The 19,703-nt window shown below is 42.9% G+C and overlaps 1 protein-coding gene across 2 annotated transcripts in view; it reads right to left on the bottom strand.

The window, feature by feature from the left end:
* Positions 1–19,703, bottom strand: part of LOC129707613 (cilia- and flagella-associated protein 54-like) — a 297,068-nt gene that overhangs the window by 25,602 nt on the left and 251,763 nt on the right. For both annotated transcript variants that reach the window (XM_055652738.1, XM_055652739.1), the window contains 3 exons: positions 15,821–15,908; positions 5,347–5,538; positions 1,083–1,149 (listed from right to left, as the gene is read on the bottom strand). In XM_055652738.1, the coding sequence (XP_055508713.1) occupies positions 1,083–1,149; positions 5,347–5,538; positions 15,821–15,908 (347 nt within the window). The remainder of the gene's footprint in view (positions 1–1,082; positions 1,150–5,346; positions 5,539–15,820; positions 15,909–19,703) is intronic.

Below are 19,703 nucleotides of genomic sequence, written 5' to 3'. Positions count from 1 at the left end.
GCCTCTTTCGCTGAATCCTCCAGCTACAAAGTCCACTTCCTTTGCAAATACTGATGAAAAGCTATCACTTGGAAAGTCACCAGTACCTTTTAGCTCCAAGTACAGATTGTCCCCTTGTTCATTACGGGACCTACTCTTTCCCAAGTTATTCTTTTGCCCTTAATATACGTTAAGCACCTCTGGATTTACCACAAAAATCTAGAGTAACTACGTGGGTCAGGCAGCATCTCTGGAGAAAAGGAACAGGATTAGAATTGCTCCTTCTTTTGTTGGTTTATCTTCATACTGTGTGAAAAAGTTGATGGATATACACCTAAGATTTTTACACTTGCAATCCTAGTTAGTGTTCAGTAACTTTAAATCCCCAAGGGTAACAATCTTACTACTAATATATCTCCCTGCTAGTTGCTGACATATCTGTCCCTGTATCTCCTGTTGATTGCTGGAGCACGATGGCGCAGCGGTAGAGTTACTGACTTACAGCGCCAGAGACCCGGGTTCGATCCTGGCTACGGGTGCCGTCTGTACGTTGTCCGTATGTTTCTCCCCGTGACCTGCGTGAGTTTTCTCCAAGATCTTCAGTTTCCTCCCGCACTCCAAAGACATACAGGTTTGTAGGTTAATTGGCTTGGTAAAATTGTATACATGTAAAATTATCTCTAGTACGTGCAGGGTAGTGCTAATTTGCGAGGTTTGCTGGTCGGTACGGACTTGGTAGGCCGAGGGGCCTGTTTCTGCGTTGTATCTCTCAACTAAACTAAAGGTTTGTAATACGCCCTTTTGTTTTCTTCCTAATCTCTACTGATATGGCCTAATTTGAGGAGCTCTCTAAGATATCTTTCCCGACTACTGAGGTAATGCATGTCTTGACCAACAGTTCAATGCCATCTCCCTTTTATATTCTCCTCCTCACCCCCCAACGTCCAGCACATCTCACTTGAGATGTCTACACTAGGATACTTGGATGCCAGTTCTTCCCTACTGTCACAAGCTCCCTCAGTGATGGCAACAACAGTGTCATCCCACATGCACTGTGCGTAGAAAATACGTTATATTTTAGGGGCATATAATCATGAATATACCTTAAAGAAAAAGCTTGATAAGATGCAGCAATCAGTTCTGAATTTGAAGTCCGAGAATGTAATAAATCTAAATCACAAGAATAGAGCATTATTAAACAAAAGACAGACTTATGGTGAAGCATTCATAACAAAGTGAAATACTAATAACAGTTAATTGACACAAAAATAGTGTCTATCTTCGGTTTAAACCAGCATCTGCAGTTCCTTCCTACTAATAACAGTTCTCTGCTGATGGCACATCAGAAAAAGGAGGTAGGAGGAAATGAGCTTAGATTGCATGTTTATTAACAACGTTAATTATTTTAACTTAATCAACCAGTGGTTTCAAAGGAGTCAATGCAAGAAAAAAATTAAATTGAACAGACAAAAAAAGGAAAAGAAAGGAATGAACTATTGTCCTGTCAGTCTGGCATTGGTAGTTGAGACAATGCTTGACTAAATACAAGGCACCAATAAATATTAATATGTTTCAGCAGTCAAAGCGGATTCTTTGAAGGCTTTCAATAAGTTTCCTCATAGGTTAACAATGTTGGAACACATGGAACCAGGTGCTACACTTGCATGGATTGAGAGTTGGTTAACAGATAGAAAACACAGAATAGAAATAAATGGGTTTCTATAGATTGGGACTAAATGGCATATTTCAAAAGTTTGCTGAATACATAAAATTAAATGGAAATCAGGTGGAGATGGGAATGCAAAGAGGTTGTAATGGAATAGATTCAATTTCAGCGTATACAAGCAGAGTTGCCAATGGGAAATTTGCAGCAATTTGCTGCATTATTTTACTATTTTGCAAGAAATAAAGCTTCCTATGTCAATTTGCTGCAATACCTGAACATAACTCAGGCTTAGACTCATAGAGTGTACACCACTGAAACAGGGTTTTCGACCCATTATATCCATACTAGCCATCATACCTATTTGTAATAATTCAATCTACCTATATTAATTCCATCTCGATGCTCTGCTCAAGTAACTTTACAGAGTTTGAGTCTGCTATTGTGGGTTGCATAGTGTTTCCACTTTGAAGGAAATTACCTGCCATTTTAAGGAAATGGAATAATTTCGGGAAATTGCAGGAAATTTCCGCATCCGGCCTGCAAAGAGGTGTAAAGGTAATACACACAGCACTGTTTGGCGCTTAAAGGTTTAAACAGAGCACTGTCAGTTTAATACATGGGAATTTAAACAAAGAGCTGTTGGCTGCAGCGCTATGGGTTCTAAATATAGCGCAACCGGCTGCAGCGCTATGGGGTTTAAAATAGGCGCTATGGCCACAGCACTATGGGTCACAGACTGTTCAGGGAAATTCTCGTATAACAATGAGTCTTTGGAATTCTCTTTCTCAGTGGAAGTTGAGCCTTTGATTATTTTTCAGGCAGCGGTAGAATTCTGGATAAGCCTAGTGGTGAAACGTTACCAGTGTGCGGTGGGATTGCAGTTACATTGGGATTGGTCTTGATTTTGGGTGGACTCAAGGGGCCGAGATGGATAGAGGAAGGGGTGGAGAGAGGGAGAGCAGGAAGGTTGTAGAGAGGGAGAGGAGGGAGGGCAGGGAGAAGGAGACAGAAGGAGGGAAAAGGAGGATAAAGGAAGAGGAGGGATAAAGAGGGAGGAGGGAGAAGGAGAGAGGGAGAGCAAAAGAGGGAGGAAGGGAATAAGAGGAGGGAGAAATAAAAGGAAGGGGGAGAGAGAGAGAAAAGAGAGAAAGAGGGAGAGAGGGGAGGGAAAGGGGGAGGGAGGACTGTTGTTATGACTGTTGGCAGAACAATTTCCCTCCAAGGATAAATAAAGTTCTATCGTATCGCAGAGGCTTCTTAAATTCCTGCCTCCATCACCTCCTGTAGGCTCATGCCAGGTACCAACTACTTGGTACACAAGTTTTATCCTTAAACTCCTCTGTAATCTTTCTCCCACTCACCTTAAACGGTCACCTCTTGTTTTAGACAGGCATGTAATAGTAAACAGACTTTGGCTATCTACCCTATCTAAACTTCTCATAATTATAAATACAGATTATGTTATGGGGAGGTTGTGTTCCTAGAAAACTGTCTATATCCCAATTTACCATAATGCAAGCTGCTTTTTAACCATTTAACCGCTCTTACCAAGTGGAGATGTGTTCCTGCAAAATATATTTTCTCTCATATCAAATCATCTTATTGGAGATGGTGGAGTAACCCATCACTGTTATTAAATAGCTGGAGCTAACAGTAAACTCAGTGACTGGACAAGGCTTGTCAATTAGGGAGGGTTTAAGATGTGTGAATATTTAGAAATGGGAAGTGATTGGGGGACCAGGGTTCATGGGAGAATGTGGTGCAGAAGGAATTCAGCACTAATAGGTAAAGCAAGGTGACAGTGAAAATGTAGGTCGAGGGAAATGTAGGTCAAGAAACCAGCATTTACTCATAAAAACATTATTTCCCCATGGATAAAATCATGCTGACTCTCCCTTATCAGTCCTTGAATACAACACAAAGAGCTGGAGTAACTCAGCGGGTCAGGCAGCATCTCTGGATGGAATGAACAAATAATGTTTTGGGTCGCAACTCAAAATGCCAGTTGTCCGTTTCCTCCAGAGATGCTGCCTGACTGCCAAGTTATTCTAGAACTTTGTATTTTATTCGACACTTGAGCAGTTCCCCAAGTCTCTTATCGATCCTTACCAGCAAAAGCAAATAAATCCTGTCTCTCAAAATCCCTTCCGATAACTTTACCACCTGTGATATAAGGCTCGACAACTTATACCCTAAGTGAAAAGTGTTAGGGTATTGTAATGGCTCAGCTGGTAGAGCTGCTGCCACAAAACTCTAGCTAAAAAGTTAAAAACTTTGTTTTCCTTGTGACTTGTGGATGTCCTTCAATTGTCACCCCATATTCCAAGGATGTGGGTTGATAAGTTAATTGGTCACTGTAAATTGACCTTGGTGTATAAAGCAAGTGGCAGATACCGGGGGATGTTGATAGGAATGTGGGGAGACTAAAATGGGATCAGTGTTGGATGAGTGTAAATCGGTTCTTCATGATCAATGGAGGCTCAGTGGGCTAAAGGTCCTATTTCCAAGCTGTACGATTCTATAATCTCTCCTCGGAGTGGCATGGTGGCGCAGAGGTATAGTTGCTGCTTTACGGCGCCAGAGACCTGGGTTCGATCCTGACTACGGGTGCTGTCTGTAATGAGTTTGTACATTCTCCCAGTGACCTGCGTGGGTTTTCTCCGGTATCTCCGGTTTCCTCCCACACCGCAATGACATAGAGGTTTGTAGGTTAATTGGCTTGGTATAATTGTAAATTGTGCCCAGAGTGTTTAGTGTAGTTTAAGTGGGTGGGGATCGCTGCTGCTTCTTTTTCTTCTTCTTCTTGGGTATGGCGTGCACAGCCTAAAGTTGTAGGACAACTTGTTCTATTTGATCTTATTTGATTGTGCACGCCGGGTTCATTGCATTCGTCCAAACAGGGAAGACCACGTGAAGGTTGCAATCTCCTTCACTGGTCAGCGTGGACCTGGTGAGTCGAAGGGCCTGTTTCCACGTTATATCTCTAAACTAAACTAAACTAACTCTATGACATAATTTTTTTTCACCAAAATATATTACAGTGGAATCCAGTCACGTATAATCTGTGCGGCAATTTATAAATTTAATCCTGACAATCAAAACATGTAAAAACTTTTTTCGCTAAACCTACCTGATCTCCCGGTTGCTAAACACTAACTTCTCCTCCCATTCCCACACTGACCATTTTGTCCTGGGCCTTCTCCATTATCAGACTGAGGCCCAGCGCAAATTGCAGGAACATTACCTCAATTTTGCTTGAGCAGCTTACATCCCTGCGGTATGAATATTGACTTCTGGAACTTCAAGTAACCCCTCTCTCTATATCCCTCCCCCTTAACAGTCCTCCCACCAATGTGACTGTCCCTGATTACGTTTTATTTCTGTTTGCTTTGTTGTTACCTTCTCCTAGCTAACAATGATCTATTCTACATTTTGCTTGATCTCCACCCCCTTTGAAGTCTCGTTCTCACACCTTGCACTTCCTTATCTCTGTATCTCCCCCTCCCCTGACTCAGTCTGAAGAAGAGTCTCAACCCGAAACAACACTCATTCTTTCTCTCCAGAGATGCTGCCTGTCCCACCAAGTTACTCCAGCATTTCGTGTCTATTTTAAACCAGCGTCTCCAGTTCCTTCCTACATAAAAAAGTTATTTTTTGCTTATTACGGAATAATGTAATATGTGCTGGTTTGTCATACTTACTGAGCTATTTTTGCAGATAAGATTCCAGCCAGCACACAGCCCCAGATACCAGCTCGCTGTAGCAGAGTTTCACTGAAATCTTTTGAATGTTTAAATGAAATGCCGCTACTTTCCATGTCTTGCCAGTTATTGATAAAGTCGGTCACATTTACAATTGCATCAATTGCTTGCGACCAGCATTTAAAAGCGTTCCTGAAAAATATATATTTTTCTATTATTGGCAAGTAATAATCTCATAAATATTAGCATTCAAATCCTTGCACACAGTAATGCCAGCTGGTCTCCAGGATACCGCTCCTGCTGACAAAGAAATGTTTGTTGTCTGCACAATTCTCGGATTCCCAGTACCCTTGCTGATGTGAGTTCGAACTAACCTCTTCCGGCTCATATCCTGCTTGTTCCTTGTATTTGCAAATATCACTTCTTTGTCATTTGTTAGCAATAGACTTGAAAATTACCTGGGAAATTAAGCCCTGAGGGAACAACGGAAGGATAGAGAGAAAAAAAGTTGAGGAATAGGACAGATACAGAAACATACAAACTAGAGTAACAATCAAAGGGGGAGAACAATCTGAGCGATGGAGGGAGAAAGGAGTATTCACAATGGAGGAAGAGATGTGAGCTACAAAATAATGGTGGAGGGAAGGAGGGATAGAGGGGAAGCCACGCAAACTAGTGAAAGTGCAAGGCAAAGAGTGAGGAAGAGGGAGGGCACTATTAAAAAGAGAAAGAAGTGAAGACACAAGAGAGGAACATATAGGTGGAGTGCAATGAGGAAGAATGAGAGTAGCAAACTCAGAATGGAATTGGGAAACACTGTTACTGGGAGAAGACCACAGGACAGATGGAGAAAAACAGAAATAACCATCTAAGTATACTTGAAAAGCAATAAACTCCAAATGATGGGCAACTGAAATAAAATCAGAGAAACCTAGAATACTCAACAGGTGAACCTTTCAGGTTCATGATCTTTTATATGTTTCTCTCTCCACAGAAGATGCACAACTTGCTAAATATTTGCATAATTTTCTGTTTTTAAACCAGATGTACTTCACACTTAATGTTAAGTGAGTATATTTGATTGGCAGCTTCGATCCTGCAGTTAAATCTCAGCTACAGTTGGGAGGGGGGGGGAAGTGCTAGTGAGCAGCACATGGAGTAGACGTGCTTCCAGAGGCTCCTCCGTGCCAGTCTTTATATTTGGTATTATTATAGTCTCACATTTTTTTTCACCGGCCTCGGGAACTTTCCTGACACAATAGGGGTCAGGCTAACTGATTTTTTGGGACGTCATGCCTCACAAGAAGTCTAAAGACACCGAGTCGCTCCGACTAGCTTCAGCTAATATTAATGCTAGCAATGCTAGTGGCAGCTCCCCCAGTCGAGCTCTGGGTCAAGTTACAGGTGGTGACGTCGTCGATGACCTGCCGCTGATCTGGGAGAAGGCCTCCGATAAGATACTCAAACACATTCATGTCAGGTTTGATAAATTGGAGCAGACTCTTCAGGCAGTACAAAGCTCCCAAAAGGAACTGTTGGAGAAGGTAGAGTTTATCGAGGAGCAGGTGCAGGAGCAAGAAAGCCGTATTAGCTTCCTGGAAAAGTCATTGTCCGGCCTGAAGGATGAGAACAGCGCACTCAAGCTCAAGGTGGCGGGCCTCGCGGGTCGATCACGCCGCAATAATATTAAAATTATCGGCATACCTGAGCTAGAGGAAGGAGGTAAACCGACGGAATTCATCGAGGCTCTGATACCGAATCTTCTTGGAGATGGCAACTTCCAGTCCAAGGTGATTATCGATCGGGCACACCGGATCCTGCGACCGCCACCACCGGAGGGAGCCAGGCCCCGCGCCATTATCGCACGGGTCCATTTTTATCGGGAGAAGGAGCTTATACTACGACTCCGGAAGGCGCGTAAGCTGGTGTATGAAGGCAATAAGGTGCTTATCTTCTCGGACTACACACCAGATGTGATGTGACAATGACGGGAATTCAGTGATGTGTTGGGCGAGCTGCGGGAGCTCAAGGTGGAGCATAGTCTCCTCTTTCCAGCAAAGCTCCGCATCAAACACAAGGGCCGCGTCAAGGTTTTCACTTCACCGGGTGAGGCAACGTCATTTCTGAACACTGAGTTAAAAGACATATCTTAAAAACTTTGACCCCACTCTGAGTGTTCAGAGGGTTGATTATGTTTCAACGTGACTTTTTGTAGTTCAGAGAATTCAATTGGCCTGTATGAGACTGTCAATTGATGTTGTTTTATTTAATTCAGCCGTGGCTGGTGGCGGAGCTTCTTGTAGCTTTATTCAGCTAGCTACTTTTTTTTGGTTTTGTTTTTGGAGGTACTCACCTCGCGTGCGTTTAGCGGTCCCAGGCTTAGAGGGACACCCGTGCTTCGTTTGGGGAGGCACTCTGTGAGTGGGTAGGGAATATGTTTACGGGGTAGTGTGAGTGTGGTGTTTTGCACAGCAATGTGTGGTGTTTATGTGTTTTTTATTGTCTTTTGTGGTTTTTTTGGAGGAATGCCAGATCGTCTATGTCTCAGGGATAATGTCAGTACCTGACAGTACTGCACATAGCAGCATTAATAACAATTTAACTTTAGTCTCATGGAATGTGAAGGGACTTGGTCATGTAATTAAAAGGGGTCGCGTTTTCTCACATCTCGAATTATTGAAGTCGGATATAATTTTTATACAAGAAACGCACATCGGGGTAAACGAACAGGGTAGACTGAAAGCAAACTGGATTTCTCAGGTTTTCCAAGCGCCTTTTACTCGTAAGGCCAGAGGGGTTGCTATTCTTTTTCGTAACAGTATTACATTTTGCCTTGAATCTATGAAAGCAGACCCTTATGGCAGATACTTCATGATTTCAGGTCACATAAATTCACTTCCAATAACTATGCTTAATATCTATGCCCCAAATGTAGATAATCCTGATTTTCTTCGTAACATTTTTGATATGATACCAGCCTCTAGCCCTAATGTCATTATTGGAGGTGACTTCAATTGTTATTTAGACCCAATCCTGGACAGACTCTCAAGAAAACCGGCTCCTACCATAGCCTCAGTGCAAACTTTAAATGGTTTAACTAAGACTAGGAATATGGTTGACATTTGGTGATTGCAGCATCCTACTAACAGAGATTTATTTTTCTATTCTCATGTCCACAAATCCTACACCAGGATTGACTACTTTTTTGATTTCGTCTGAATTACTGTCCAGTATAACAAATTCCACCTATCATAATATTTTGATTTCTGACCATAGTCCGGTGTCACTTCAATTTAAAGATATTCTGTCCAAACAAAAGTACAGCTGGCGCTTCAACCCTCTTCTTCTTAATGATCACTCTTTTATTGACCAAATGACTGCATGTATAGATGAGTTTCTTACCACAAATGATAATGGGGAAGTCTCTGATTCCACTTTATGGGAGGCCTTTAAGGTTGTGATGAGAGGCCATATTATTTCATTTGAATCATATACAAAAAGAGAACGTAATCGTCGTGTTAGGGATATTGATAAGATGTTTCCAGTGCTTGAAGAGATGTATAGATCCTCTCTCTTACAGTCTGACTACAATAAGATCTTAAAACTAAAATATGAATATAATACTATCCTCAATAAACGTCTTAGCAGCCAATTACTAAAGCTCACACAGAAATACTTTGAACTCGGTGATAAACCAGAGAAATTATTAGCAAGTCAACTTAGAGGTGAGCAAGCTAATCGTGCTATTCATAGGATTAAATTAAAATCAGGTATACTGGTTACTGACCAGAAGCATATAAATGCTTGTTTCAGGTACTTTTATAAAGAACTTTATTCCAGTAAAGTAAAGCCCACTGAAACAGATTTTTGTACTTTTTTCACTAACGTAAATATTCCACAACTTGATGGAGCATCTAGAGATGACATTGACACTCAGATTTCTGTAGATGACCTTCTGGAAGTTATCCGAGCATTTCCCTCTGGAAAAGCAGCAGGCCCAGATGGCTTCGGCTGCGAATTTTATAAGGCGTTTCATGGAAAAATAGTTCCTCTCATGTTAAGAATGGTGAATGATTCAGTGAAAAACAAGAGGCTCCCCAGCTCACTCTATGAAGCTAATGTTTGCTTGCTCCTAAAAAAGGGAAAAGCAGAGACTGACCTTGCAAGTTACAGACCAATCGCTCTTCTGAACTGTGACCAGAAGATGATAACTGATGTCCTGGCCACAAAATTGGGTAAGCATATCTCAAAAATTGTACATCCTGATCAGACTGGATTTATACCGGATAGATTCTCATTTAGTTTATATTCGGTTCATGACAAGGATACGCAAGCTGCCATCCTATCTCTCGATGCTCAGAAGGCTTTCGATCAGATCGAATGGCCCTATATGCTAGAGACGTTAAAACAGTTTGGGTTTGGGATGAACTTTATAGAGTGGATTAAAATAATTTATTCAAATCCAGTATCTTCTATTCTGACTAACACAGAAAAATCCCAACCTTTTGACTTGCAGCGCGGTGTTAGACAGGGTGATCCCCTTTCTCCCCTGCTGTTTGATATCGCTTTAGAACCTCTTGCAATAGGAATCAGGGGTCACCCGGGTATCCATGCTGTAAAATTTGGTAATGTTGAAAGTCTTGTGAATTTATATGCGGATGATTTATTAATTTGTTTATCTGATCCGGTAGTGTCAGTTCCCAACCTTCTGAACTACATTAAGTCATTTAGTAAACTGTCAGGATATACAATTAACTGGGATAAAAGTGAATTCATGCCCTTGACGAATAATTTGAGCCCTGCTTTCTTGAAATCTTTGCCATTTAAATTAGTTACCACCCACTTTACCTATCTTGGACTGAAGATTTCCAGAAACCCCAAACTCCTACCTAAATTGAATTTTTTGGACATGGTAGACAAATTAAAAGCTAGCATTAGGTGCTGGAAGCTGCTTCCCCTCTCAATGATTGGCCGCATCAATGCTATCAAAATGGTTTCACTTCCAAGATTTTTGTATCTTTTTCAAAACCTTTCTGTCTACTTACCTTTATCTTTTTTCAAACAACTGGATTTGGTTATACTCTCATTTGTCTGGGCAGACAAACCCCCCTCGCATTGCTAAAGCCCACCTACAGAAAAATGTGGACAGGGGTGGCCTCGGCCTTCCGGTACTGAAGCATTACTACTGGGCTGCAAATGCGAGGGCTCTCACTTTCTGGCAGTGGGGCTTTCCTGATGATTCCCCACTCTGGCTAAAAATTGAATCCATGTTTGTTTCAGAGACCTCTCTCCCAGTGTTGCTCTTTTTCGGAGCACAGGTTCCCTCCAAATTAGTTGGTCATAACTTCATTCTCAGAAACTCCGTAAGGATTCTGAATCAAATAAAAAAATTCTTTGGATTGGTAAATATCTCAGTGTATACCCCTATAGTACACAATCACTTGTTCAAACCGGCACTGATGGATAGAGTGTTTCTGGACTGGAGGGGGAAGGGGCTGTGTTGTATTGATGATCTCTACATAGATAATAAATTTGCCTCATTTATTCAGCTCCAAACTAAATATCGCCTTCCTCAACAACACTTCTATCGCTACCTTCAAGTCAGGCATTTTGTACGGGAGCGTATCCCAGAATTCATAGTCAAACCAAAAAGTCACATTCTTTATGATCTACTTCTCTCCCAGCCTGACTCTAAACACTTGATCTCCCGCATTGTCACTGCCTTTACGACACCAGTTGAAGCCGGTCATCTCAGGGAGGCCTGGACTGCAGAATTGGGCACTCCTGTGTCAAATGAACTGTGGGAGGAAGGTTTGTCCGGTATACAGAGTTGCTCTATTAGTTCTAGATACAGATTAATTCAATTTAAAGTCTTGCATAGACTACATTATTCTAAAACCAAACTTAACATGATTTTTGAATCGGTTTCCTCCATGTGTGACAGATGTGGTACTGCAGAAGGATCACTATCACATTTATTCTGGCATTGTCCAGTATGAAGTAATTTCTGGAGTGACATATTTAACTGTCTTTCCAAACAATGTCGAATAAATATTCCGCCTGATTGTAATCTGGCTATTTTTGGTTGCTCTGACAATACAAGGGCCCTTCCTTCCCACCAGAAGCAGATTCTTAGAGCAGGTATGGTCGCAGCTAAAAAAAAAATAATATTACTGAATTGGAAGTCCCCACTCTCCCCATGTTTTAAGAGGTGGCTCAACGAAATGCTTTCTATTGCTAAGATGGAACAGATTCGTTTTAACAAAGGGAATTTACAAAATTATGTCTTGAAGGTGTGGAAACCATTTTTGATTTTGCTTGAAGAGGCATAACTGTCTGATCTGTTTATTTTGCTGCTGTGCTATGTCTTTAATCTGAGCGAATCTTGCACTTTGATTGATATTCTGGCTGCCCCCCACTCGTTTTTTTTTTCCTTTAATTGGTGTTTTTGTTTTCTGTCCATTGTGTGGCTGCTATGATAAAATTTGAAAAAAATGAAGCTGTACAATAATTGTATAATGGTAGATGCCGAGCGATTTATTCTTGTACAATTGCTTCTAATAAAAATAAATTAAAAAAAAAATAAAAAATCTCAGCCGCAGTTAGCAAGACCAATGTTAGACATTGTATACTTGGACTCAGTCATCTTGGATTAGGAAACAAAAAATGCCACTAATTTATCACCTCACCCTTCCAAGAGGAGAAAATATGGCACATTTTAGTTGTGGCAAATGTAGCAAAATAGTTACATAAGCTCAACAATGTGGGGAAATAAAATTTGGATATTTCAGTCCATTTTAGTAGCATGTACAATGGGTTGCCAAACCTCCCAGAATGTCCAATAATTTGTGAGAGATACAGTGGTTCACACCTGTAACACTGTTGCCTCAGAGCTATCTTTTCAATGGCGACCTCCAGTGATGTGTGGTGTTGTCATATTCCCCCGTGACCAAATGGGCTTCCCCCTGGTGCTCCAGTTTCTTCCCACATCCCGAAGGCATGTAGGCTGGTGAGTTAGTTTACAATTCTAAATTGTCTTTAGTGTAGGTAGGTGCAGTGGGACTCATAGTGGACTTAAAGAGTCAGTCACATAGCATGGAAACAGGCCCTTCAGCCCAACATGCCCATGCTGACCAACATCCCCCACTTCATTCGACTCACCTGCGTTGCCCCATAACCCCCTGAACCTATCCTATCCATGTACCTGTCTAAATATCTCTTAAGCAATATGATGATATATGCCTCAACTACCTCCTCCGTTTTGTTCCATACACCCACCACCCATTGTGTAACAAAAGTCACCCTTTCAATTAAATAATTCCCTATCAACTTAAACATGTCCTCGATTCCCATCATCTATTCCTCTAATGATCTTGTACACCTCATCTTCTAGTGGAATAAAATCCTAGCCTGTTCCACCTTTAGCTCAGGCCCTTGAGTCCTGGCAACATCCTCATATATCTTATCTGCACCCATTCCAGCTTGGCAACATCTTTCCTATAACATGATGACCAAAACTGAACACAATACTCAAAATATGGCCTCAGCAATGCCAAATACAACTGTAACATGATCTACCACCCTCTATACTCAATATTCTGATTGATGGAGGCCAATATGCTAAAAGTCTTCTTGACCACAATATCTACCTGATATCACTTTCAAGGAAGGGTGCAACTGCATTCCTAGATCCCTCTGCTCTACAAGGCTCCCCAGAGCCCTGCCATTCATTGTGTAGGTCCTGCCCTTGTTGGACTACCCAATGCAACACCTCGCACTTCTCTGTATTAAACTCCATTAACCATTTCTCAGCTTCCTGCCCAACCGATCAAGATCCTGCTGCAATTTTTGAAAACCGTCTTCACTATCTACAATACCAGCCACTTTAGTGTCATCTGCAAATTTGCTGATCATACCTTTGATGTTCTTGTCAAAATCATTAATATAGATGACATAGATGCAGTTCCGATTGGATCCCATGCAATCTAACCATCCAGATTAGACTACTATGAGAAACCGTCAAATGTCTTTCTGAAATCCATATATACAGCGCCTACAGCTCTGCCCTCGTCAACTATTTTAGTCACATCTTCAAAATCTCAATTAGATTTGCGAGGTACGATCTCCCACGTACAAAGCCATGTTGACTATGTAAATACATGTATATTTTCCCCCTCAAAATATTATTTTGTAATATTCCCACAGCAGACATGACTTCAAAATTAAGGGACAGAAGTTTAGGGGTAATATGAGGGGGAACTTCTTTACTCAGAGAGTGGTAGCGGTGTGGAATGAGCTTCCAGTGGAAGTGGTGGAGGCAGGTTCTTTGGTATCATTTAAAAATAAATTGGATAGGCATATGGATGAGAAGGGAATGGAGGGTTATGGTATGAGTGCAGGCAGGTGGGACTAAGGGTAAAAAAAGTTGTTCGGCATGGACTTGTAGGGCCGAGATGGCCTGTTTCCGTGCTGTAATTGTTATATGGTTATATGGTTATAGATGTTGTATTCACTGGCTGTAATTACCAGGTTTTTCCCTGCATCTCTTTTTAAATAGAGGCACAACATTTGCCACCCTCTAGTCAACCGGCACATCACCAGTATTTAATTATGACATAAATCTCAGCCAGGGCAACTGCAATTTCCTCTATAGTTTCCCCACAGTCATAAGCTTAAGGATCTTCAGTACCTCCTCAACCATAATGGTGACTGCCCTCAAGACACTTCCGTTGAATGCCCCAGTTCCCCAGTCCTCATATATTTCTTCATGATCAAAACAGAGGAGAAATACCTTTCTCCTATGGCTCCACACAGAGTTGATCACTTTGATTCCTGAGGTCCTTATCCTCCCTCTGGTTAACCTTTCCCCCTTAATGTACTCATAAAATTGCTTGGGATTACCCTGAATATTATCTAGCAGAACCATCTCGTGTCACCTTATCGCCCACCTGATTTCCTTCTTTGGAGTGCCCCTCAGTTCCCAAACCTCTTCCAGAGGTACACTTCATCCCGGCTGCCCCATGCCCCCTTCTTGCTCTTGACCAGATTACACGCAGCTGCCTGTAATCATTCAAGCTGCTCTTGTCATCCAAGCTTCCTTACACCCACTTGCCTTGGCCTGCCCTCTACCAGGGACATGCATGGCCTGGACTCTTGTCGGCACATTTTTAAAAACATCCCACTTTTCTGACGTTCCTTTTCCTTTAGGTAACCCGCTCCAATCAACTTGAATAAGTTCCTGTCTAATGCCTCCAAAGTTGGCCTTGCCCCAATTTAGAATTGTAAGTCATGGGCCTGCCCTGTCCCTATCCATAACTATCTTAAACCCCAATAGAATAGTAGTCACTGGTTCCCAAATACTCATCCATGAACACATTATCCACATGTCGCTCCCAATTTCCCAAGACTAGATCAAGCATTGCCCTCTCCTGTGTAGGGCCTTCTACATGTTGCCAGAGGGAACTTTTCTGAACACATTTGACAAATTCTGCCCCATCTAAACCTTTTGCACTATGACATTCCCAGCCAATATTGGAAAGTTAAAATCCCCCACTACAGCACTTTATTAGTTCTACAACTGCCTGTAATCTCTTGACATATTTGGCATGTTCTAATTCCCATTCACTATTTAGGGGCGTGTAGTACACTCCCAACAAGATGATAATTCCATTCTTGTTGCTGAACTCCACCCATATAGCCTCACTGGACGAACAGTCCGTAAATTCGCCCCTGACCAGTGGTCTGGGGAGACAGCTTACTGTGATCCTCCTTAATTAACAATGCAACACCCCTCCTTTTTTATCCCCCCCCCTTTGCCTCTCCTGAAGTGGTGGACATATGTGGAAATAAGTGTAGGAATGGGATTGATGGATTGCACTCACAGCTTGCATAGATTGATGCGTCAAATGATCTATTTTGTCATAAGGAAATTGGAAACATAATTTGATGATTAGCCTCTGTTGGAAGAAAATCAAAAGTAACATTGTCACGTTAAATTCCTTTTTTTGATAGTCTGCAGTTCTTTTAAATTGCTGAATTTGGAAATGATTCTATTGCCGACTTTCAAGAATATATAATTTGGAAAACAAACTTTCTTTGCTTATCTATTGGTATGAGAAGACAACGTTCCATGAGACTGGGCAAGTTAGACAACTAATGATTGGGATTTGAGGTAAGGTAATTGGAGGCAGGAGATTATACAATGGACCACAAAACCAAAACTAACCTGAAGTGGTGGTTCTCCCAACAATGACATTGCTTTACATTTTATACCATAGAATGTATTGTTACCCTAGCCCAAATGCAACATATGTCAGGATAATAAAAAGAGAGAATGTTAGAAGTATTGAACTAGAGTAACATCTGTGGAAAGAGAAAAAGAGTTTCATGCTAATGGTCTGAATCTGCAATATTTTAATTTTGGATAACTGTCAGGTTAATATGGAGGTCAAATGACAGATTGGTACAAAATTACCTCCTCTTTCCTCTATAGAAGTGAAGATTTCCTTGTTCATGGAGGGCCTGTGCACACAAACTGTTCAGGCCATTTGATCGAAGTACGTCTAATTGATAAGAATACAAGTAAGACAAATTTTATATGTACCATGTCAGCAGATTGTTAACCATTCAAAGATAAATTACATTCAGATGAGGGTTATTTGTTTTACCTTTTCACCAACACAATTCAACTGAAATATCGTTTTAACTCCCCATTTACGTAATGGAGAAGATCCATTGAAAGATAATGGAATTTGCATCACGAGGAGAAACTTGGACATAGCTCAAATATTCTTTCACTCTGATTTTTTCCAAAATGTTAGAATTAGGAGATATAGTGTTGATAGAGTCTATCCACTCTTTCCTTCAGCAAAAAGAATGAGCTGCTTGAAGGACTCAGCAGGTCCAACAGCATTGGTGGCGGGAAATAGGCAGTCAATATTTCAGGTCAGGACTCTCCATTTGGACTGGATCCACATGAAGTGTCTTGACTCAAAATGTCGTTCATCTATAAATAGACACAAAGTGCTAAAGTAATTCAGGGGGTCAGGGGTAGTATCTCTGGAGAAAAAAAAAGTCAGGTAGTTAATGTTGGGTTATTGATGATGATGATGATAGGACTGGAACTATGCCAAATGTTCTCTATCCACCATTGTAACTCTGATATTGCTTCAATGGGTAATTTCATGGTTCGGTCAAAGTGACCTGCATGTCGTTTTAGTGCCTGCACTTTTGCTCTTTGTAAGTTTTGATAGTGCAGAGGTCCAAATTGTGTAGCTGGAAATGCTGCTACCATCTTTCCAATTACTCTCGCCACTTGTCGAATGGTTGGTCGATCGTTGACCATTAAATTGTTACATGTTTGTGCCTATTCTGCTGTTTTGTCTTTTGGCAAAGTTACAGACATGTGGACTGAGTTAATTGTGAAGCCCAGATAGTCCATGGTTGTGGATGGCGTCAACTTAGATTTATCTGGATGTAAGACAAATCCCAAGGTTTCAAACAATTGTTTGGTAGCTGACACAGCTGATATAGCCAATGCCATGGTTTTGCCTATTATTAAGATATCATCAAGATATGCCATGACAATATGTTTTTGCCTTCTTAATATTGCCAAGGCTGGTTTTAGTATCTTGGTGAATAATCTTGGGGCTGATGTTAAACCGTCCGCAACGCTTTAAACTGCCATTGTTGCCCCATCCAGGTAAATGTCAGGTATCTGCGAAGATCCTTATGAATGGGTACTGAATAGTAAGCATCTTTAAGGTCGATGCTTGCCATGAAGTATCCTTTGGAAATCAGTTGTTTGGCAGTTACAAACGTTTCCATTTTGAAATGTATATACTTAACAATACAATACAATACAATTTATTTGTCACTTGAACCTCATAGAGGCTCAAGTGAAATGTTGTTTCTGCAGTCATACATACAAGAAAAAAAAGACCCAAGACACAACACAATTTACACAGACATCCATCACAGCGCATCTCCACCTCGCTGTGATGGAAGGCAAAAAAAACGTATCTCTCCCCTGCACTTCCCTCTCCCCCCGATGTCAGAGTCAAAGACAGAGCCCCCGGCGGGCGATAACAATTGTCCCGCGGCCATTAACGCCGCGCCGGGTGATGCAAGGCGGGCGCTGGCAAAGTCCCGCAGCCGTTGAAGCCACGCCGGGCGATGATGTAAGGCCCTGCTCCAGGTCATCCTCGACCCCGCTACTCGGGCAGGAGAAGTCGCCGTTGCGGAAGCCCCGAAAAGCGGTCTCCCAGCAGGGACCCGCGGGCTCCCGGTGTCACTGTCCACCAGACCTGCGGTAAGCCTCCGAATCTCCGAGGGTCGGGTCGCAGCAGCGCGCCACCACAGCTCCTCCCGCTCCAGACTCGGCCAGCTCCGCGATGGTGAGTAAAGTCCGCAGGCTCCGTAACTGGAGCCCCAGGACGTTCCTGCTGGAGGCCGCTCCACGGTGCAGCCCCAACGACAACGGAGACCCGACAGGGAAAGGTCGGGTTCTCCGTGCAGGGGAAAAATTTTAAAAGTTTCCCCCCCCCCCCCCCCCCCACACCCACACACACATACCCCATCAAAAAAAAAAAAACTACATTAAAACGGGACAAAAAAATAACAAAAAGACTGACGGACTGCAGAGGCCGCTGCGACGTGAGTCGCGCCGCCCACAATATGTATATATGTAACAAACATATTTAGTGAAGTTAAGTCAATGATGATGCGACATCCACCATCTTTTTGGGTTTTAGTGAATATATTAGAGACAAATTCCAAGGGTTCATGTTTGTTTTTTTCAATGATACCCTTTGTGAGTAGTCTCACCAGATCTGCTTGGCCCTCTAGTTTTTGTTTAACTGAGAGGGAAAAGACCCTTTGGGGTGAGTGCTGAACTGGTGGCAAGTTTTCTAGAGTAAACTCTATTTTATATCCACGAATGCTGTTGAGTATATACTTGTCATTCGTGATAGACTTCCATGCTTGCACAAACAGGTGTAATCTCCCCCGTTAGTATAGAACACCCACTTTGTATATGCTGGTAGGAACCAGACCCACCTACCTCCATGGTTACGGGTGTTTCTTCTGTTTCTTTGTCGGATGATGAGTCTTCTGATGTGTTGTCTGATGTGTTGCTGTTGGTTGGGGGGTGGCGCATTTTCCATGGGGTCCGCTCTGGGCCTTGGCCTAAAAAAGGCTTCCGGTGGTGATGTGCGGACCCCAGGTTTTCACCAGTTCCATAGGGTTGACGTTGACTGGTGGACGCGGTGGGGTACTGCCGCTTGGGTTTTGTGGGTTTGCTCGTCCCGGGGCCTGCCCCCATGAGGCCAAATGTTTTGGACTCCTCCTCCATGTCTTTTACTTTCTTGGAAAGGTCCTTGCCGAAGAGCAGGATTTCTGGCTCTGTGGACGGCGTTTTGCACAATCCCGCGAATTTCGGGTTGAGGGCAGGTCTTATAATATCCTTGAGGAGGTTGTTAATTTCGAACTGGGTATTACACAGCAGTGCGAGTGTATCCTGCTGATTCGTGGTCATTTCCACCCCATCCACGGAACGAGCATATGAAGTGATGGCTGACGTCAGAGGATCCGCTGTAGTTTGAGCTCTTGATTGCGGATGTTTGGCGCAATGTGCCCCCAGATTTGGCTATTGACAGCCGGCACGTTGAGCGAAGCGCAATTCTCTGGGGCCGAATACAACTCTAGGTCCTCATTAACTTCCTGCTCCTGTAGGGGCTTGAAGGACAGGTAGTTAATGCTGGCCGCCAGTTTTGGCTCTAATGGCTGTCCTGCACGTGGAGCTGCCACGTAGCGGTCTCCCACACCCAGCAGCTCTTCCTGGTCCTGTATCCCACGCGTACTCCCGACATCTTCGGCCAGTGACCCCTCTTCTTGACCAGCCCAGCCCTGGTCGCCAAAGCTGCCATCGGATGAGGGGGAAGCGATGGCCAGTGCGTTGTGAGGCACTGTGGTGGGAGTGCCTGAACTCCCTTTGCGAGACGGCTCCTTCTCAAGCAAGTCTCGCTGGAGCATTTGCTCCACGAGCCGCTCCATGCGGCTCAGGCCCCGTCCGAAGAATCGGATACCACCGGCCGGTTGGTCTTCCATGCTGCTTTACATCCAGCCCGCTGCTCAGGCTGTGCTAGCGGGACTGGGCTCGGCATGGTGTCGGGGATGGCGGATCGTTGGGTTAGCGGTCCTACCGCCTCTTGCCCCCCACTGATGGAACGCTCCTTCGTTGGAGTCGAACGGGGGGCGGATTTCTTGGCATGTCTTGTTTTGCTCATGTTCCTCCTGGTGAGACAAAACAAAACACTTCTTTTTCGGAAAAGACGGCCTCAGAATAAACTTACCTGATG

This window comes from Leucoraja erinacea, chromosome 22 (genome assembly GCF_028641065.1).
Source record: "Leucoraja erinacea ecotype New England chromosome 22, Leri_hhj_1, whole genome shotgun sequence".
Lineage (NCBI taxonomy): Eukaryota > Metazoa > Chordata > Chondrichthyes > Rajiformes > Rajidae > Leucoraja > Leucoraja erinaceus.
The sequence above is the reverse complement of the archived record's forward strand: the minus strand, read 5'-3'. Positions and strand labels throughout refer to the sequence as shown.